Genomic DNA, 18350 nt, shown 5'->3' with positions numbered 1-18350 from the left:
GTAATCCAATGGGATGATAATCCACTACTAGAAGTGAGTGAACATTGGATGGAATGGTGGTTAGATTGGAACAAGAGAAAAAGAACTCTAACAAAGAATGAGAAAGTAAAGAATGTAAATAACACTTGTAATAGTTCACTATCAGCATATTTTAAGCCTAACAATTGGGTAGGTCCAGAGAAAAAATTTTCTAGTTTAAGACCTACACTTCTCCTCAATAGCATTACATGGAAGATCAAGACAATTAAATCTCTGATTTTAAGTAAATGAGTATCTTAGAGAAAAGGAGATATTGGTTTCATATTTAAAAGATATGATATGGATGATAGTTGTTCCTATTTTCCTATTTAATATAACGTAAGGACATGGAAATCACACTTATCTGTAAAAGTTACTAATGAGAACTTGCATGTGTGTACACACACATAGGCCTTATGCCATACCTCTTATGCCAAGATAATAGTTAAACTCAAACTTTGCAAAAGTGGCTCAGGGGACATAAGAAGAAAATAAATAAGTGAAACTGTGACATCATAAATATGTAGCTTAAGGAATAGTTATTAGCAAAAAGGATGTCTAAACAATAAAAGAAAAAAATCATTAAGGCCCAAATGTCAATTGTTGACATTTTGTTGTTGTTTAGTTGTTTTCAGTCCTATTCTTGACTCCATTTGGGATTTTCTTGCCAAAGATATTGAAGTGATTTGCTATGTCCTTCTCCAGCCCATTTTACAGATGAGGGAATTGAGACAAACAAAATTAAATGATTTTGCCTAAATCTTGTAAGGATCTGAGGTTGAATGTTTATTTAGGAAGATGAGGCTTGCTTACCTCATAACTGGTATTTTATCCAATGTACAACCCAGCTACCCCAATTCTTTTTACATATACACAATTTTTACATACGTTGCCATGAGTATAGAAAAACCAGGTCTCATCAGTTCTCTAAGTTACCCCATTTTTCCATAAATTTCTTCCTTTTTCAAGCTCAGTTTGTGCACCAATTCCAAAAACTTGGGCATGACAAATGTGCTTTGGAATTTTCAATATTAATTAATAATTTCAAGGATAGTGATGATTCTCCTTAATCTATGTGCTCTTCAATGATTAACAAAAGGCCAATCTGAAATCAACAGATTTCTAAACATCAAAGTTAGATTTTTATTTTTGAATCTCTAGTTTCATTTTTGGTAATACAACATATTAAAAGGGTTATATCCAGAGATTACTTTTATGATCATAAATTTAGAAAGGATAGAGGGAATTATCTAAGTCAACTCCCTCATTTTATAAATAAGAAGCCCATAAAAGTGATTAACTGACATTTAAAATAGCACTTTTAGTTTGTAAATCCCATTTACATATATTATTTCATTTCAATCTTTTAACTTACCTTTGATAGAGGTGACAAAGGTAATACTATCTTGAAAAAACTAAAAAATAGATGCTTATTGCCTTGTTCACAGGCACATTATTAGGTAACAGAGGTAGAATGTGAAAAATCAGGTCTTCCTCATTTCAAATCCAGCACAGTATTTACTAAACCACACTTGTCCTGCCTATGTAGTCTGATTTTCTATAATCAAATACATAACCATATATCTTTTCCAGAATAATATTCCCAAGTTTCCACTGGGAGGAAAAAAAAAAGTAATTTCAACCTCATTTTAAAAATTACCTAAGCAAAAATAAACTGGGATAGAAAAATAAACTTAGAGAAATCTTAATTTCTCTTCAAAATATAATCTAAATGTCACACAACAGGAATAACTCACAATCACATTTAATTTACCTCTCCAAAAGCCAGAACTATCACCTTCTTCAAATTTGTTACTAGAAAAACCTAAGGAAAAATACAAAAACATACAAATTATCACAATTATTTAGTCTATCATTCTGTTAATAAGTAGTCAAAACACTATGTCTAGGGATAAAAAACACCATCATATCTTTTTGCAACTACCTGAGTCATATGTAAAAATACCTCACTCTCACCCACAGCCACTCAATTTTGCTAATGTGAACTTAAGGCTTCAAGCAGCCCAAGAGTATTAACAGTACCACTATTTACTTATTTTACAGTATTTATATTATTTCTTTATATGTGTGTGTGTGTGTGTGTGTGTGTAGTATTATATATGTGTATATGTATATAACAGTACAACATATATTTATATTATGATATTATTTATTTCTTAATAATTTAAAATACATGTGCTGTTTTCATTGAGTTCCTTTCTTTTGTTTCACTGATGAAGTTTTTGAGTGTTGCATTCAGAAATCCCATTTTCCCCTTTTGTCCTGTGGGTTTTATTGTACTTTTCATAGGACAATAATTTTTAGGAATATATACTTTATTATAGAAGAACTTACCATACACCAAATAAGAAACTACTATTACATTGCAACCTTCTACTTCTATCCTCTATGCATTAATAAAATTTTGGGGTAATTATTCTCATTCTAGCAAGTAATTACTCATGACCAGATCATTACCTCTGTTTCCAAAACCCTTTCCAGGTCCAAATCCACCCATCGTGGGTAGATTTTCTCTCTTAGAAGACTGATCACTGGCATCTGTAAAAATTCAGACAGAATTAAATCCATAATACATTAAAAAAAAAAAAACTCTTAAAAATGATCAACCAAAGAGGCAGGCATTTTACTAACTTTGAAAAGTAAAATAAAAAGCTCCAGAACAAACATGAATTTAAAATAATATTAAACCTATTGCTACTATATTAAAAAAAATTTTTTTTCCACAGATGAGCTCGGTAAATACTAATAGTACCATACAAAGAATCATAGAATTAAAAGTTGGAAAAGACCTCAGAAATAAACTAGTCCAACATAGCAATGATTTTACAAATACATCCCCAACAAATCAAAGATAACTAGTAACAGGCCTCAATAAATTTACTTATTTATTTTTTGCTGAGGCAACTGGGGTTAAGTGATTTGCCCAGAGTCACACAGCTAGGAAGTGTTAAGTGTCTGAGACCAGATTTGAACTCAGGTCCTCCTGATTTCAGGGCTGGTGCTCTATCCACTGTGCCACCTACATGACCCAACTCAATAAATTTAAATAAAATATCTTTATGACTATACTGAGCCAAAATATGCCTCTATATCAATTCCACTTATATATCCCAGTTTTGCATTCCAGGACCAAAGTAAATTAAGTCTAATTCCTCTTTCATGAGAAATTCTTCAAATATTTGAAGGTTATTTATCCAGGCTAAACATATTAATTTCTTTAACCAATTTTTATAATGCATACCTTTAAGTTCCCTCAATACCGTGGTCATCTCTTTGAACATGCTCCCAAATCAAAAATATCAAAGGGAACTAAGGAAAAATAGACTAGATTGCTTAACACTAAAAATAGAAGACAAGTTAAAGAAGTATAGTACTTTATTTTCTAAGTACCAACTGTACATTAGTAGTTAAAAGAACAAAAATAAAAAACATAACAACCAAGGCCTCCTAAAAACTGCTATCAAACTGTTAAAGAGTTTAAAATGGACCATCCCTGTTTATGTATGAATACATATATGTGCATACACACATATCCTAGTTCAAATACTCAATAAGATGTTAAAAAAAAAAAAAAAAACTGAGGCCTAGTGAAGTAGATCTGCCTGATATCATATAGCAAGTAACCAAACCAGGACTCAGAATTCTTTCTATAAATTTCTTCAGGCTTTGTGAGGTCAAACCAAAAGGTACAAGAAATAAGACAATTCATTTTTCTCAAAAACATTAAGTAAAACATGTTGCAGAGGCTATTAAGTATAGGTTGGCCCTCCAATACTACAATTCTGTTATTTCTAACTCTATAATCATATAAGTCTAAGTAAATGGTATTGAACAGAAATTTAGCTATGCTATTCAACCAAGGACATCTGGAAAAAAGCTTTCTTTTAAAAGGTATATCAATTTTAATCTTCACTGATCAATGTTCCTGTATCAACATTAGGAAGCTATGGTTAATTTAACTCATTCCGAGTTGGGTACATTTTCATTTATTTACTTTCTTTTTATATAAGTATCTTACAACTCAACAAAATTCATGCTAGCAATTTCCCTCAATTGCATTACCAAAATATTATTTACTATTCGTACTCTTTAGGGGAGGATCTAAAGGGTGGAATGTAACTTTAGTAAATTTACAGATTGAGATATCAACATGTTGGATTACAAAACTTACATCTATGACAATTTTGATGAAAACAAGAACAGTATAACTTAGGAGTGAATTATTTTATCCTATTAGTGTGAGGACCAGTTCTAACCCACAAACCCACTCTTTCATATGTGATTGATTTTGCCTTTCCAAAAATCTCCAATATTTAGGTTTCCAAAAATGTAAGAATTCTCAAAAATATACAGCTCAAAAGCATTTCAAACCACCTACCTATCAAATGTTCCACAGAAAGCAACATAAAAAATGTTAGGAATATGCGTTCCCCATTGCTTTTCATTTCATTAAAACAATATTTACTTTATTATTCTCTATGTTTTGAAATATTTTAAGATTATATTTCAAGTTTTTTGGTGTTTGTGTAAAATATTCCTCAGTATTTGTGATTTTAAAATAGAATAGTAGTTTATTGGTCCAATTTCTGTTAAAATAATCACTATTACAAAAAAGAATGAAAATTCTTAGAAAAATATTTTCTTTATATGATAAAGGTGATAATTGGGGCATTTAATATAATTTCATAAGTTTAAGAAAAATGAAAAGCTAAAGGTTTGGAAATACTAATTATGATGGTGGCATACACAAAAAAATGCTTAAACGAACATATTTTAAGTGGAAAAATACCACTTCACACTTATGTAGCAATGTATAGCTTATGAAGTATTTTCACTTTCATTAACTCATTTTATCCTCAAAATAATTCAGAGATAAGATGGGCACCTAGACCTCATCTAGTATGTTTTCCAATAAATATTTCGTGAGTAACTTCATTAATAGTTTCTTTTAAGTAAAAAAAAAAAAAAAAAAGTAATTATACCCAAAAAAAAAAAAAAAAATCAGTCATATAGAGTGATTTTATTATCTACAAAAAACAGTCTCCTCTCCTCCCAATAAAAAACAAAAACAAAAAAAACAGAAAAGCAACTTATTCACTATCACTGCTACCTACCTGTACCTCTGTTTCCCAAACTACGTCCGGAAGCAAATCCACTTCTCATGAATTGATCTCTTCGGGTAGGAACATCATTGATTTCTAAAGCAATTCACATTTTAAGTAAATTTAGAAAAAATATGTATGTATATGTGTGTTTTATATACACAGACACACACATACATATACTTATTTCAATGATTTTTTAAAAAAATGTTTTTAAAGCACCAGTTGATATTTAGAAGGCATTACTTAATAATAAAATTAATAAGTATCCAAAATGGAATTGACTATATAACACACTGAGAACCACAAAAATACCCTGAAATTTTCCAAAATTAAATGAAATTAAGTGATTTTTTAAATTAAATTTCCTTTGTTGTATTGTCATATAGTATCATCCTGAAAGCTAAAATTTCTGAAAAATGTTTATTTCAAATATTCAAATATTCATCTTCCATGCTCCCTCTCCAAAGTGCCTTCATCAGAATCCATATCAGTGTATTTCTTTCCTTACATTACTAGATATATTGTGTGAAAAAGCAATCAAAAAAAAATTAGTGATAACTATGAATATATTGTGATAGGCACAAAAACAAAAGTAAAACAGTAAGCTCCCTCAATGAGCTTATCAGAAGATATCACATTCCAGCTATGGAGAAAATACCAGTACAAAAACAGAGTCAAGAAATGGGCATGTCATGTATAAATAATAGTAAAAAGGCAGTCTGAATAGACCAGAATCCAAGAAGGGAAGTAATGAATAAAGCTCAAAAGGTAGGCTGGGCCCAAAATATGAACTTTAAATAATAGAGGAGTTTGTATTTGATGATAAGAGATTCTCTCCTAAACCTAGTACTTACTATGATCACTGGTCATGCTATCTATCCTTAATTCTGACCTCACTTTACAATGTAACTTTAACCAATTCCACTTCTTGATGTCTTTTTCACTAGAGTCCTTTGTCCATTTTTCTTAAATATCACCCATACCCTAACTCCAACACTAAGCTATCTCATCATCTGTTGTCTTTCCTTCCAGCATGCTGAAGAAAATCATACAATCATGCCATTGGATCCACTATAAATTTAAGCTGCTTTCGAGGTTTTTATGCCCAACATGTTAATTTCTGTGTAGGTTCCATGTACCATCAAGAAAAAAAGCATATTCCTTTCTGTCCTCCAAAGATCTATTATACCCAACTTCTCTAAAATTCTTCCTTCCTGAACTTCTTTTCTGTAATTTAAGCTATTTTCAACTGGGCCCTTACTAACAAGCAGTCCTTTTTATTCATTTGATTAACTGGCCCACTCCTCACAAGTATTGCAAACCTTCCCTTCCTTCCCCAATCCTGACACTCTAGTCCTCTACCATCATCCTGCCTTTATTTTTTGAGGACCTCTTTTCTTACATGAGTGATAAATCAGAGGTTATCCATCCTCAGTTCCTTTTCTCCCCTCCAAAACCTCTTGACATTAAGCCTGATTTTTCCATTCCTTTGCTACACTCAGTGGAAGAGGTCACACTTCTTGCTAAGGACAACCTGTTCCCCTACTTCTATAATTGGTCCCATTCTCTCCCTTTTCCTTCAAGAGTTTGCTTCTTTGAATAACCCCCCTTTATCTTCTCTACCTAAAAATTTTCCCATTGCCTCCCACCCTTATGTTTCAATTGACCGTCACCTTCTCAAGCTATTGTCCTGATTTTCATCACTTCTACCAACAAATTCCTAGAGAAATTATCTATGCTTGTCTCCTAAACTGAAAAGTATACTTAAGCTTCCAATCATTTATCTAAAACTTACAATCTAGCCTCCAAACCAACCACTTAACTGAAACTACTCTCTTCAAAGCTATCAATATTCTCTACGTTGCTAAAAGTGCTGCTTTTCTCAGTCTTCTCCAGCCTGACCCGTTACTATACCTTCTATCCTAGACACTATCTACTCTGCCATGTTTAAGTACATCTTTCTCTCCTGGTTTATTTCAATATCATTTGCTAGATCATTATCAATGGTTTATCCCCCACTACTCTTTCTCTCTCCATATATTCTCGATGATTTTTCTCCCAGAAGTTCAATTAACATTTCTATGCAGATAATTGAAATATGTATATCCAGTTATGACCTCTTTCCTAAGTTCCAGGTTATCACCAGTTGTCTGCTGGCATCTCCACCTGGATGTTCCATCAGCACCTCAAATTCAACATGTACAAAACAGTATTAACTTCTTCTTTAAACATATCCCTCCTTTGTGTCTTTTTTTTTTTAAGGGATACCATCATTCTCTTCCAGTCACAGTTTCTGTTATCCTTGATTCTTCCCTTCTTACCAAGTTTTATGGATTATACTTCCACAATAGCTTTCAAATCCTTCTCTCAACTCAAATGACTACCACACTTGTTCAGGCTCTCATAAACTCAGACTTTTTAATAAGAGTCTTTTAAGTTATAGGCCAGCTTCCACTCTTTTCTTTAATATGTATTCCACAGAGCTGCCCAAATAAATTTACTAAAACAAACGCTTGTCAATTTCTAGCTCAAAAATCTGCAGTGGCTTCCAGCTGACTGTAGGACAAACTAATTCTTTAGCTTGGTTCTAAGATTTAGAATCTTCACAATATGGGTCTTCCCATACTTTTCTTACATTACTCTGCAATGCAAAGTGTAAGTAGTCCAAACTGGACTATTTGCTGTTCCTCAGAATTCAGAATTCTATCATAGACTGTCCTGCATGCCCGGAATGTCATTCTTTCACATCTCAGCTTCTTAGAAAGCTTAGTCTATTTGAAGTCTTAAAAGAGGTTTTCCTTACTCTCGCTAATTATGCACATATCTCTATAAAATACTTTTATTCACCCTAGCAGAAGTTCCTGAATTACAGGGAACTCTTTTTCTGGAGTATTTTTAGCCCAGGTTTATTCAATTCTCTAGACAGCACTAGGAGCAAGTACATAATATTTTACAAATTTATATTTTAAGTAAAATGAACGTACAGATTAATTTTAGTCCATATTTTGCAAACATTCATTAAAAAGTTGACAATACTCATGAGTTCCTCACAGTACTCCATTTCCCACCTCCATGCCTTTGCAAAGCCATCCTTCATGTCTCATTAGTCCAATTAGTGATGATTTATAACAACCTGATAAAAGACTTTAGATATAGCTTTAAAATACAGCTTCTGACTAACCTCAGAAGAGATCTTTAGAAAAATTACAACTCAGTTCCTTGAGTTGAATTTGATATGATATCCAATTTAGTATTAAATCTCAAACTCAATTAGATTCAAAATTTTCCAAAGCCAAAAAAGTAATTTCTAGCTCTCTAACTATAAGCTAGAAATGTTTTCTCTTAACTTGAAAGACTGGCTCCCTTAATTGTAATTATAATAATAATAACATTGCACACCACTAAACATTTTACTACAAAAAAAGGGTTGGGCCTTCAGACTTATTATTCAGGTTTAGGGATTCCTCTACCTCTCTTTCCCCTTCCCCATACTCTTTTCTTATTTTACTTCACCAGGACAGAGGAGGAAGCAGCTTTGCACTTCTGAGGCTAGAAATGTTCTTTGGGGCTTCCAAACTACTAATGTGGAATGAAAAGGAAACAAACTGTAGCTGGAGAAGGAAAGAGCACTATAGACTTCAGTTATTATTTAACTAACAAGATATCTGACTAAAAATTGATTCAGGATTAATTGTTTTGGGTTTTTTTAATCAAGCTTGAACCCAGGCTCAGAGTTGAATAAGCAATTATTGTTAATAGTCCAGATTTAATAAAGAAGGCAACAAAATATGCCTAGACATTTATACTTATGTTAAACATTACTCTACAATTATTCTTTAAATATTAAACATTAGTTATTAGTGGTTAAGTTCATCAATATTACTGCTTAGTATTTTAATGAATAATCTTTTGTTTTTGCTTAAACCTGAAAACTCCCAACTTTAGAAAAGTGATGTCTAGAGAGATAGTGATCAAAGTTCTAAGTTAACAATGAGCAATTTTTGTAATATAAAAAGACAAGTAGCAAGAATCATTCTTTCGCATATTTATTAAGCATCTACTATGGGGATACAAAATTTTTTAAAGTATAATCTTTGTGTTTGAGATGTTTTTGCTAGAACTGGAAGAAAAATAAAAACACAAACATAATACAAATTGAGGAATCGGGAGGAAAAGAAAATATATCAAGAACATCGTTTAAAATTGAGTTGAATGAGAATATCATTAAGGAGAGAGGGAAAATTAAAGAGAAAATAAATGTGGAGCTCTAAGAGACATTAGAAGTCATTTAGTTCAATTGCCTCACAAATGAGAAAATAGATCCAGGAAGGTTAAGTAGTTTAGTGGTAAAGCCAGCTTTTGAATCCAAATCTTTTCATTTCAAATCCACTCAATTTATAATGTGTTATTTGTGAATTTCTTCTTTAAATGGTCACTTAGACTCCACTTAAAAGTTTTCTAGTAATGTTGTAAATTCATCTTCTCAGGGTAGTAAAGTCTACCACTGAGCATTTATATTAATAAGTATCCCCTTACAAAGAGCTGAAAACACTGCAATTTCCACCCATTGTCCCTATTTCTTTCCTCTGCAACCATCCAATTTTTAATCCATTATTCACATGAAAACTCTCCACATATTTTAAAGAACACTAACTTCAACTAAATAATCTTTTTGTCCAAGGTAAGTGTTCCCAAATTCTTCAATTAATCTTTACATGGCAGTTTCCTTCACCATCTGAGATACATTCCATTTTATCATTGTCCTTCCCAAAATGTGGTGGCCAGAACCAAACACATTCCACTAAAAGACTTAAAATCTAGTTTAAAAGACACATCAAATGAATCAGGATCATAAAAATAAATTTGTATGTAATTAGTTAATTCAATCACATTATTCTGCAATTATATCTTCTTTACAAAATGAAGTAGCATTTTCTAGTTTGGAATATTTTTTATTAACTGTTGTAATTTCATCAATGTAGAAAGCTCAGTGAGCAAACTTTCAACACCAGGACAAATTAGCAATTGTTCTGTAATTTACAGTCTTAAAAAATGTACTTGAGGCCGTAAAAGATTAAGTGATTTGCCTATGGTCAAACAACCAATATGTTATCAAAGTGAGGATATGGGTTAAACTTGTCAAAAACTCTGTCTCCTGATGAGAATTCCTTGAGAATAAAGTGCTTTAATTGCCTGACAGGTCTAACAATTATTCTGTGGTTTGAATGTCCTCTTCCTCAGAGATCGTCATTTTTCAGGACTTTCAGCATCCCATTTTCCAAATTATATACCCTATTCTCAATAGGAACCCTATAGTTTTAATCCAGAAGCCAAATATTCTCCAAACCAGGATAAATTCAGATTTAGTCCAAAAATATTTCAGACTATTCTACTTAATGTGTCCTAGATAAGATTCACATTTCTGCTTTACCACATACCTGATGAATCTGAAGCCCTATTAAAAGCATCTCCATTTGCTCCTGAAGAAAAGGTATCCTACAAAAAGAAGATAGATGAAATTTAATTATCCACTTTAAATTATAGTCATGACCTGCAACTACCAAAAACAGTACATCTAGAGTTACCTTAATTCTTATAGTCCCTTACTTAATTTCAGACAAAGTACTACGCCAGTTGGTCGTGGTAGTAATAATAGTTAAAAAAAAAAAAATTATAGCCAAGATTCCCTTAAGTCCAAAATTCAACAAAAGGTGAAAGATTTGTCTTTGCTCCCATATTGGTAGCAAAATATTTCAAAAATATGAAGTTTCCCTAAAAATGAGGAGAGAAAAGTGAAGGAATGCGATGGTTCAAAAATAGTATGATATAGTGGGAAGAGTACTAGATTTTCTATCCCAATACCTAAATTGTTTAAAGTCACACAAGTAATAAGTAATAAGTAATAATTCTGTAGGGGAAGCCATGATTGCTTATTACTTGTGTGATAAGCAATCATGGCTTCCCCTACAGAATTACATCTTTTTATCAATCTTCTTCATAGAGAAATATATACATTTTACCTAGAGTTAAGCTATCTTGCCACAAACAGAAAACACAGATTTTCTTCTAAGCAAAACAATTCTTACACAAAAAAGAAAACAAATTATCACATAATTTAACTACATGACAATCTTTTTAAAGGGATCTAAGACCAATGTTTAATGAAGAATGGACATAAGATTCTTTTTTATTGGCTAACCTTTCTTGATTTTTGTTTTAAACAAAGGTTTTATTCAACCCAAGTTCAATAACTTTGTGAAACAACAGAAAATTGATTTCCACAAAAGAAATGCCATTTTCTGTTGTGCCTATGCCGTGATCTTGAGTCTGAATCTGACTAGTTCCGGTTTACATACTTGTATGATGTACTCAATTGCTTGTTAAAAAATAAAAATATTTATAGGAATACAAGGACTTTATCACATTTAAGACATCTTGTTGTTTTTAAAGTTATTTTCCCATTCTCTATAAAGTTGTCCAGTTATCACTTCAAAAAATGTCATAAAGCCAACTAAAACTGCATCATTTAAAACTCCTAGTGCACTATTTTAACGCGCATTATGAACTTTAAGCACAGCACCTTGTCAAATACTGGGACAAAAGACGGTATGTGAGGTTTGAGGATTTCTGTGTCCCAATCTTCATCTCCCATGTTGGCCACGACCTCTATTTAAACAAAAACATAATTCTGTATAATCTGACCACAGAATCATAAGGATATTAATTTCAAAACCCCAATTAGACACACAGGCTTTTAAAATTACCCAATTAGCTCACTTTAACACCTTAAAAGAATGAATAAATCAACTATTTTCATCTCTATTTTGCATCAATAGTGCAATGACTCCTACAAGGGGAGCTCGATCCATCTACTACTCAAATTCACCTTCACCCAATCCCCCGAACACTACAGGCTCACCCTTTCCAAGGGAAATAACTGCAATCCACTCAAGAATCCCGAACAAAACTAAAGGGGAGGGGGGGGCCGGGAGAGAGATAACACGAGAGAGGAGAAAGGAGGGGAAGACTCTAGGGCTCCTATCTGGGAGACTCCGAGTTTCCTTCCCGAAGAGACTTGGGTTCCTAGCTACAAAGTTAAAGAAAGGGGAGGTGAATTAAGTTAGGTAGGGGGATCTGATGGATGATACAAAGGAACCCACCCCGCCCCTCCCCATCCCCTCAGTCCCCGAGAGTCGGCGCTGGCGCCGCCCTGGGCTCACCCAGGTCCCCCAGGCGGCGAGGCCTGAGCCCGCTGACCCCCCGCGGGCACCTACTCGAGGCCGGGCAATGCGGGGCCCCCACCCCGGCCTTCCCTCTTTCCCTTCCCTCCACTGCTGCCATCCGACCATGAAGGGGGGTAAGAGGCAGCGGCGAGGCACGGTGTACGCCTCGGCCGGACGGTCTGGGGGCCCCTGGTCCCATCTCCTGGGCCGCCTCCTCACCTCCCGCGACCACAGGCAGCCACCGCTTCACTGAGCGGTCCCGCCCAAACGCGGCCGGCGCTTAAACCGCCGCACGTGCCGGCGCCCCGGCAGCGTCACGTGCCCTATCCAAACAACAAATCGCACCGGGCGACGGGCGCCGGTAGCCAATCAGAGCTCTGGCGAGCTTCAACTCGCTTGCCGCCACTGCCCCGCCCGCCGCAGCCGCGCATTCGAATCCCACACCCTCGAAGCGAAGCCTTCCGCAACCTATCTCGGCTCAGTGCTCCCCTGGGGGATGGGGAGTAGAGGGGGCAGGCGGTTTCCCGCCAGGGCTTTCCCCCGAGACTGTGTGCTGAGGCCCCGGCTTGTATGCTAGCAGGAGAAAGTCTCCTATGAGGGCTTTCGATCCAAAAACTGTGCGTTCCTCTGCGGCACTTGGTATATATTCAGTTACAAAGCAATTCCGATTAGGAAGAGACTCGGTTGTTGGGGAGAGAGCTCGGCTCCAATGCCAGGCCCTCACTTCTATTGCTGTGCTCTGCTAATCACGCCATTCAACCTGGGGGGCTCAGCTATCTCCTAGAGTTTACACTAGTGGCTTTATTCTGCAAAGTGTAATAAATATGAAAAAGAGTGCGAAACCTGACAAATTCAAATCATGTTTTTCTTGGGTATTCGAATGTTTTCCATGAATTTAAGCTTCATTCGATAAAATTCATTCACTCGGGAATTCCGTTCAAAGAGCTGAGACTTTCGAGGTCCTCTACTCCAATCCTCTCGTTTCACGAATAAAGGTGCCCTCACTTTCGATGGGAATTAAAAGGGAGGAAGTATTTAGAAGGGAAAGGGTGAGTGAAATAAGGGTTTTAGTGGGGTGGGACAATTCAAGCTCTAAGGAGGAAATCAAAGGGGAGATTAACTGGGAGAATGGTTGCTAGGAAATTAGATTCTACAATCTTCTAAGATTTGACCAATCAATCCACGCTACGTAGGGTGGACTCCGGATAAATTTTGTTGTTGAGTCATTTTAGTCACATCCTAATCTTTGTGACCCCATTTGTGGTTTTCTTGGCAAAAGCCCTAAAATAGTCAACTATTTCCTTCTTCAACTCATTTTTACAGATGAAGAAACTGAGGCAGAGAAGTTTGTGTTACTTGCCCAGGGTCACACTGCTAATAAATGTCTGAAGCTAAATGTGAACTTATTAAAAGGAGGTGTTCCTGATGCCAAGTCTACCTCTGTATCCACTGCACACCTAGCTGCCTCTCTAACTCCTCTAGATCAACATAGAGGTGTGTAGTTTTTTTTTAATTAAAACTTTTTATTTTCAAAACATATGTATAGATAATTTTCAGTGTTTACCCTTGCAAAACATTGTTACAATTTTTTTCTCCCTCTGCCCTCCCACCCCTTCCCTAGATGACAAGTAATCCAATATATGTTAAACATGTGCAATTCTTCTATACATATTTCATAATTATCATGCACAAGAAAAATCAGATCAAAAGAGAAAAAAAATGAAAGCAAAAAGCAAGCAAACAATCAAAAAAGTGAAAATGCTATGTTGTGATCCATACTCAGTCCCCACATCCCTCTCTCTGGGTGCAGATGGCACTCCATCACAAGACTATTGGATAGGTGTGTACTTTCTTTTCCATATTGAGTCATATTTTCCAATTTATGTTTTCACTGTCCTCTGAAATATCCTCTTTGTATTGAAGTCACTAAGTATTAAAATACTAAGACAGTTGAATTCAGAGGGATTTATTCAATTTCTTGTGGAACTTCTCTACTTCCTTGACCTCTTTTTAGGCAATAAGTTATTAAATTAAATGAATTGAAATAATTTTTCTCTCAGTTTTTACATATTTAAACCATCCATTAAAACTTTGAGGTTTAGAGATTTAAATTCATTTCTCATTATATTGTTCTCCATTGTGTCCAGCAATTTTTAATAAATTATTCCTTGCCCAACGTTTTTAATTTTGGATTTTTTTTTAATCTAAGTAAATTGAAATTCTTTATTTGGATCTCTATTTGTAATGAAGTTCAATACATTTTCATTTGTTAAAATGTTACATCTACCATTCCTTCTAAAATTAATTTTTTAAGAGAATGAAAAATTTCTTTTTGTTTTTCTAAAGCAAACAATAGGTGTGATTTAGAATAGAGAAATGAGCACATAACATAGAATTCAAGAACTATAATAGTTGTACCTATGACCTACAGCCACTAGTAGTCTCTTAACCACAAACAAGTTACTAAACCTTTTAGCCTTTTGTCATCTAAAAAAGGGGGGGATAATAAAAACAGTGTTTGTAAAGTGCTTTTTTAACCTCAACGTTTGTAATGTCAGCTATTAAAATAACAATACTAAGCAGAGTTTCTATATATAATAATCTGAAAGTATCTCTAAAACTCAATAACTTCCCACTTTGTCAAAGATCAGTAGTCAGCACTTCTAATTCCTATTCATTCACCTCAAGTCTTTTCTTTTTTTTTGGTTACAATGTTGCTTAGTTTGAAGGTATCCTATCCCCAAACTTTATTTAAACTAATTTTTCTCTCCATTGTTTTTCATTATTTTGGGAGACAGTATTGGTCATAATCTTCCACTATTTTTAAAATCTCACAAACCATCCATAAACTATATTATCCTTGAAATGTTTGCTGGCTAGAGACCATTACATTTTGTTCTACAAATTATACTAATTTACATAAACATTCTAGAAAAAGGTATTAATCTTTGTAAATGTTGTTTGAAAGCTGTTCCATTTGACAGCACAGACCTCTTGTTCACAGAGGTTAGATTAGGGTTGTCTCAGTTACATACTATAGCTCCATCTTAATTTTATTCTTCTAGTTTTGTGATTGATTTGATCCTTGCTTTAACAATTTGAGTCTGAATAAACACAGACAACTGATTGGAAATAACTCCTATATCAGAAACTCGTCATTTTTGTGTTTATTAAAATAAACTCAATTTCTTTTTTAAACTATTGCACAGTTTGCCATATTCAGCTCCTGCCTTGAAGAAATTATTTATGATGTGTAGAGTGACGCTTCTGCATAATCTATAATCATTTGATCTCACTAATGTCATACTCCTAAATATATTGTTCATCATTCTCTCCATGCTCACCTTTGCAATTTGGGTAAGAAACATCTCTCAACCCTCCACCTCCCTATAGGGCATAGGTGGAATTTATTTTTCCAGACTTATTTCAACTATTGGGGCCTCTTTTGTGAATGACCTTTTTCCAAAATCCCCAAATCTATCTTCTCTTAAGGGATTGAGAAATCTGGAAAGTCCTTTTGTTCCAAGTGACGGAGAGGGAAGATTATCTCACTTTTTTTAGCCTAAGGCAAAGGTCTCAGTTCCTCCTACCTTTTTTTCTCTGTTGTTAAAAAAAATTTTTAATTGTTGTTTTTCAATCATTCTGACTCTTCATGACCCCATTTGGGGTTTCCTTGGCAGAGATACTGCAGTAGTTTGCTTTTCCTTCTTCATCTTATTTTACAGATGAAGAAACTGAGGCAACTGAGGGGTTATGTAACTTACCCAGGTCATACTATTAAGTGTCTAATGCCAAATTTGAGTTCACATTTTCCTGACTCCAACCCTGCCACTTGATCCACTGTTAGAGCCTATAATGCAAATTATTAATAAAGTTTATTAACTGCTCTGAGTCCCCAATCTTGACTATCACTTCTTGAGAAAGAAGTGACATTTGTAATCATCTTGGGCTGGTTAAATATATTTCTTAATAGTTCTAGAGTTTATCATCTGAAAGATAAAGCTTAGTTATTTGATGAGTACCTCAAGCCAAGGTGAAAGGTGAAAAGGTTTAATTAGTATCATATACAACAGTGTTATGCTCTGATAAAACTTAAAATATAAGCCTTTAAACTTATACTGTAGGTATAAATTAAGTTACAGAATGATGTATGCTACAATTGTTTTAAATTTAAGACTGTTTTAAGATTGCTTTCTTCCTTCCCCCTCCCAAAAAAAAGGCTGCTTTCTTTTTTCTCTTTGTAAATTATTTTTTCTTTATAATAAACAAAATCAAGAAAAATATATTCTCACATTACCCACGTCCAAAAATGTGTCTCAATCTGCACCTCAAGTCTATCATCTCTTCACTAGGAGGTAGGTAGCATTCTCCATCATGGCTCTTTTGTTAACATGGTTGATTACTGCATTAATCAGAATTCATATGTCTTTCAGAGTTGTTCCCCTGTACAATGTTATTATTATTGTATAAATTATTCTCTTGGATCTGCTCATTTTTGCTGTTTTTGTCTTCTCAATTTTCTGAAACCACTTCTTTTTATCAATTTCTGACAGCTCAATTCTATTCTATTCGAACATGGTACTTTGTGCAGCCATAAAAATCTCTGTCATCACATAAAGCTGCCATAAATGCTTTTCTAGACCCATCTTTTTTCTTCTTAATTTGACTTGTTTGGAGCACCTAGTAATGGTATTATTAGTTCAAAGGATATGCAGTTTAGTGATTTGAGGAGCATTATTCCAAATTGTTTTTCTCACGTCCTCTAATATTGGCAAAGTTGACCAAAAAAAATGACAAATATGATGAATGTAATAAGGTAGAATTTCAGAGTTGTTTTATTTTACATTTTCCAGACAGAAGACATAGTTTTGGTTTTGTTGTTGTTGTTATTGTTGTTTTAGGACCATTACTCAAAGCCTTTCTAGTATGGTAAAACCTACCACAGTTTTCATTCCACTATTATAGCCTTTAAGAATTCATCTTCATATTGTGTGAGGTGTTAGGATAGAACTTTTTAGAAGTTATCTATAATGCTCTTTTGCTTATTTTTATTGTTACTATTCAACATTTCTTTTAAAAATTATGTTGACAATTCACTAATTTCCAAGTATTCCTCTCCATTTAATCCTCCCTTGTAATCAAGAAAAATTTAAATAAAACCTCAAACACAGTGACCTTATCTGACAGAGTATGCTCCATTCTGCTAGTCAATCTCTCTGCCAAGAATAAGAATATTCTATCTCAGCATTTTCTTAAATAAAAAGAAGGAATTCATAAGGAACCAGATGAATAGGATTGCTTTGAAAGTAAAATATCAAATTTATTATACACACAAAAGGAAAATATAAAATAAAGATTTGCTTTCCAATGCAATCTTTATCATCCCATCTACTTTGTTTATGGAAATCCCCTTTTGCTTGGTGGTTAGAAGGTTGGAAATAAAAAAAAAAGAAAAGAAAAGAAAAGAAAATGTGTCACAGATTACTATGTGAGCCGATTTAATAAGTAATGAGCTACTAAAAATTTCAGCAGAAAAAAAAATTAGCAGAAGGATTTATACATTCATTGAAATCCCGATACCGTGACAATATAAATATGATGTCTTCAAAATCAAGTTTGAAAAATAAATTAATGGAACTCAAAATCTCACAAAAATGAACATTGAAAACTATTTTACATGTAATTGGAAAAATAAAATATGTGCAAAAAATTGAAGAAAATAGGAGAAAAAAAATGTTCCATCATCTGTCCTCCAGGAACAATACTGATCAATGAAATTCATCTGAATTCCTCTGCCTTTTAGCGTTGTTCTCATTTACATACTTATAGTCATTTTTATCTTTTGTTGTCTTGACTGCTAGTTTTTATTCTGCTCATTTGAGTCTGTCTATATTTCTCTGAATTGTTGACATTGTATTTTCACAAACACAATATGACATTCATATGCCACGGTTTGTACATCAAGTCTCCTAATCAATGGATA

At 33.8% G+C, this 18350-nt stretch overlaps 1 protein-coding gene across 4 annotated transcripts in view; it reads right to left on the bottom strand.

Moving 5' to 3' along the window:
- The window catches only part of DDX4 (DEAD-box helicase 4), a 57104-nt gene extending 43686 nt beyond the window's left edge, over window positions 1–13418 (bottom strand). Inside the window, exons 1-6 of one of the 4 annotated variants that reach the window (XM_051990830.1) lie at window positions 13211–13418; window positions 11725–11810; window positions 10583–10640; window positions 5154–5237; window positions 2497–2577; window positions 1793–1843 (exon numbers count right to left, since the gene is read on the bottom strand). In XM_051990830.1, the coding sequence (XP_051846790.1) occupies window positions 1793–1843; window positions 2497–2577; window positions 5154–5237; window positions 10583–10640; window positions 11725–11796 (346 nt within the window). In that variant the 5' untranslated portion in view covers window positions 11797–11810; window positions 13211–13418. Of the gene's footprint in view, window positions 1–1792; window positions 1844–2496; window positions 2578–5153; window positions 5238–10582; window positions 10641–11724; window positions 11811–12418; window positions 12557–12586; window positions 12684–13210 lie in introns of those variants that run through there. The other 3 variants (XM_051990824.1, XM_051990810.1, XM_051990817.1) reach the window with 3 other exon arrangements.
- Between the last annotated feature and the right edge of the window lie 4932 nt (window positions 13419–18350).

This window comes from Antechinus flavipes, chromosome 1, assembly GCF_016432865.1.
Source record: "Antechinus flavipes isolate AdamAnt ecotype Samford, QLD, Australia chromosome 1, AdamAnt_v2, whole genome shotgun sequence".
Lineage (NCBI taxonomy): Eukaryota > Metazoa > Chordata > Mammalia > Dasyuromorphia > Dasyuridae > Antechinus > Antechinus flavipes.
This window is presented reverse-complemented; position numbering and strand designations above follow the sequence as displayed.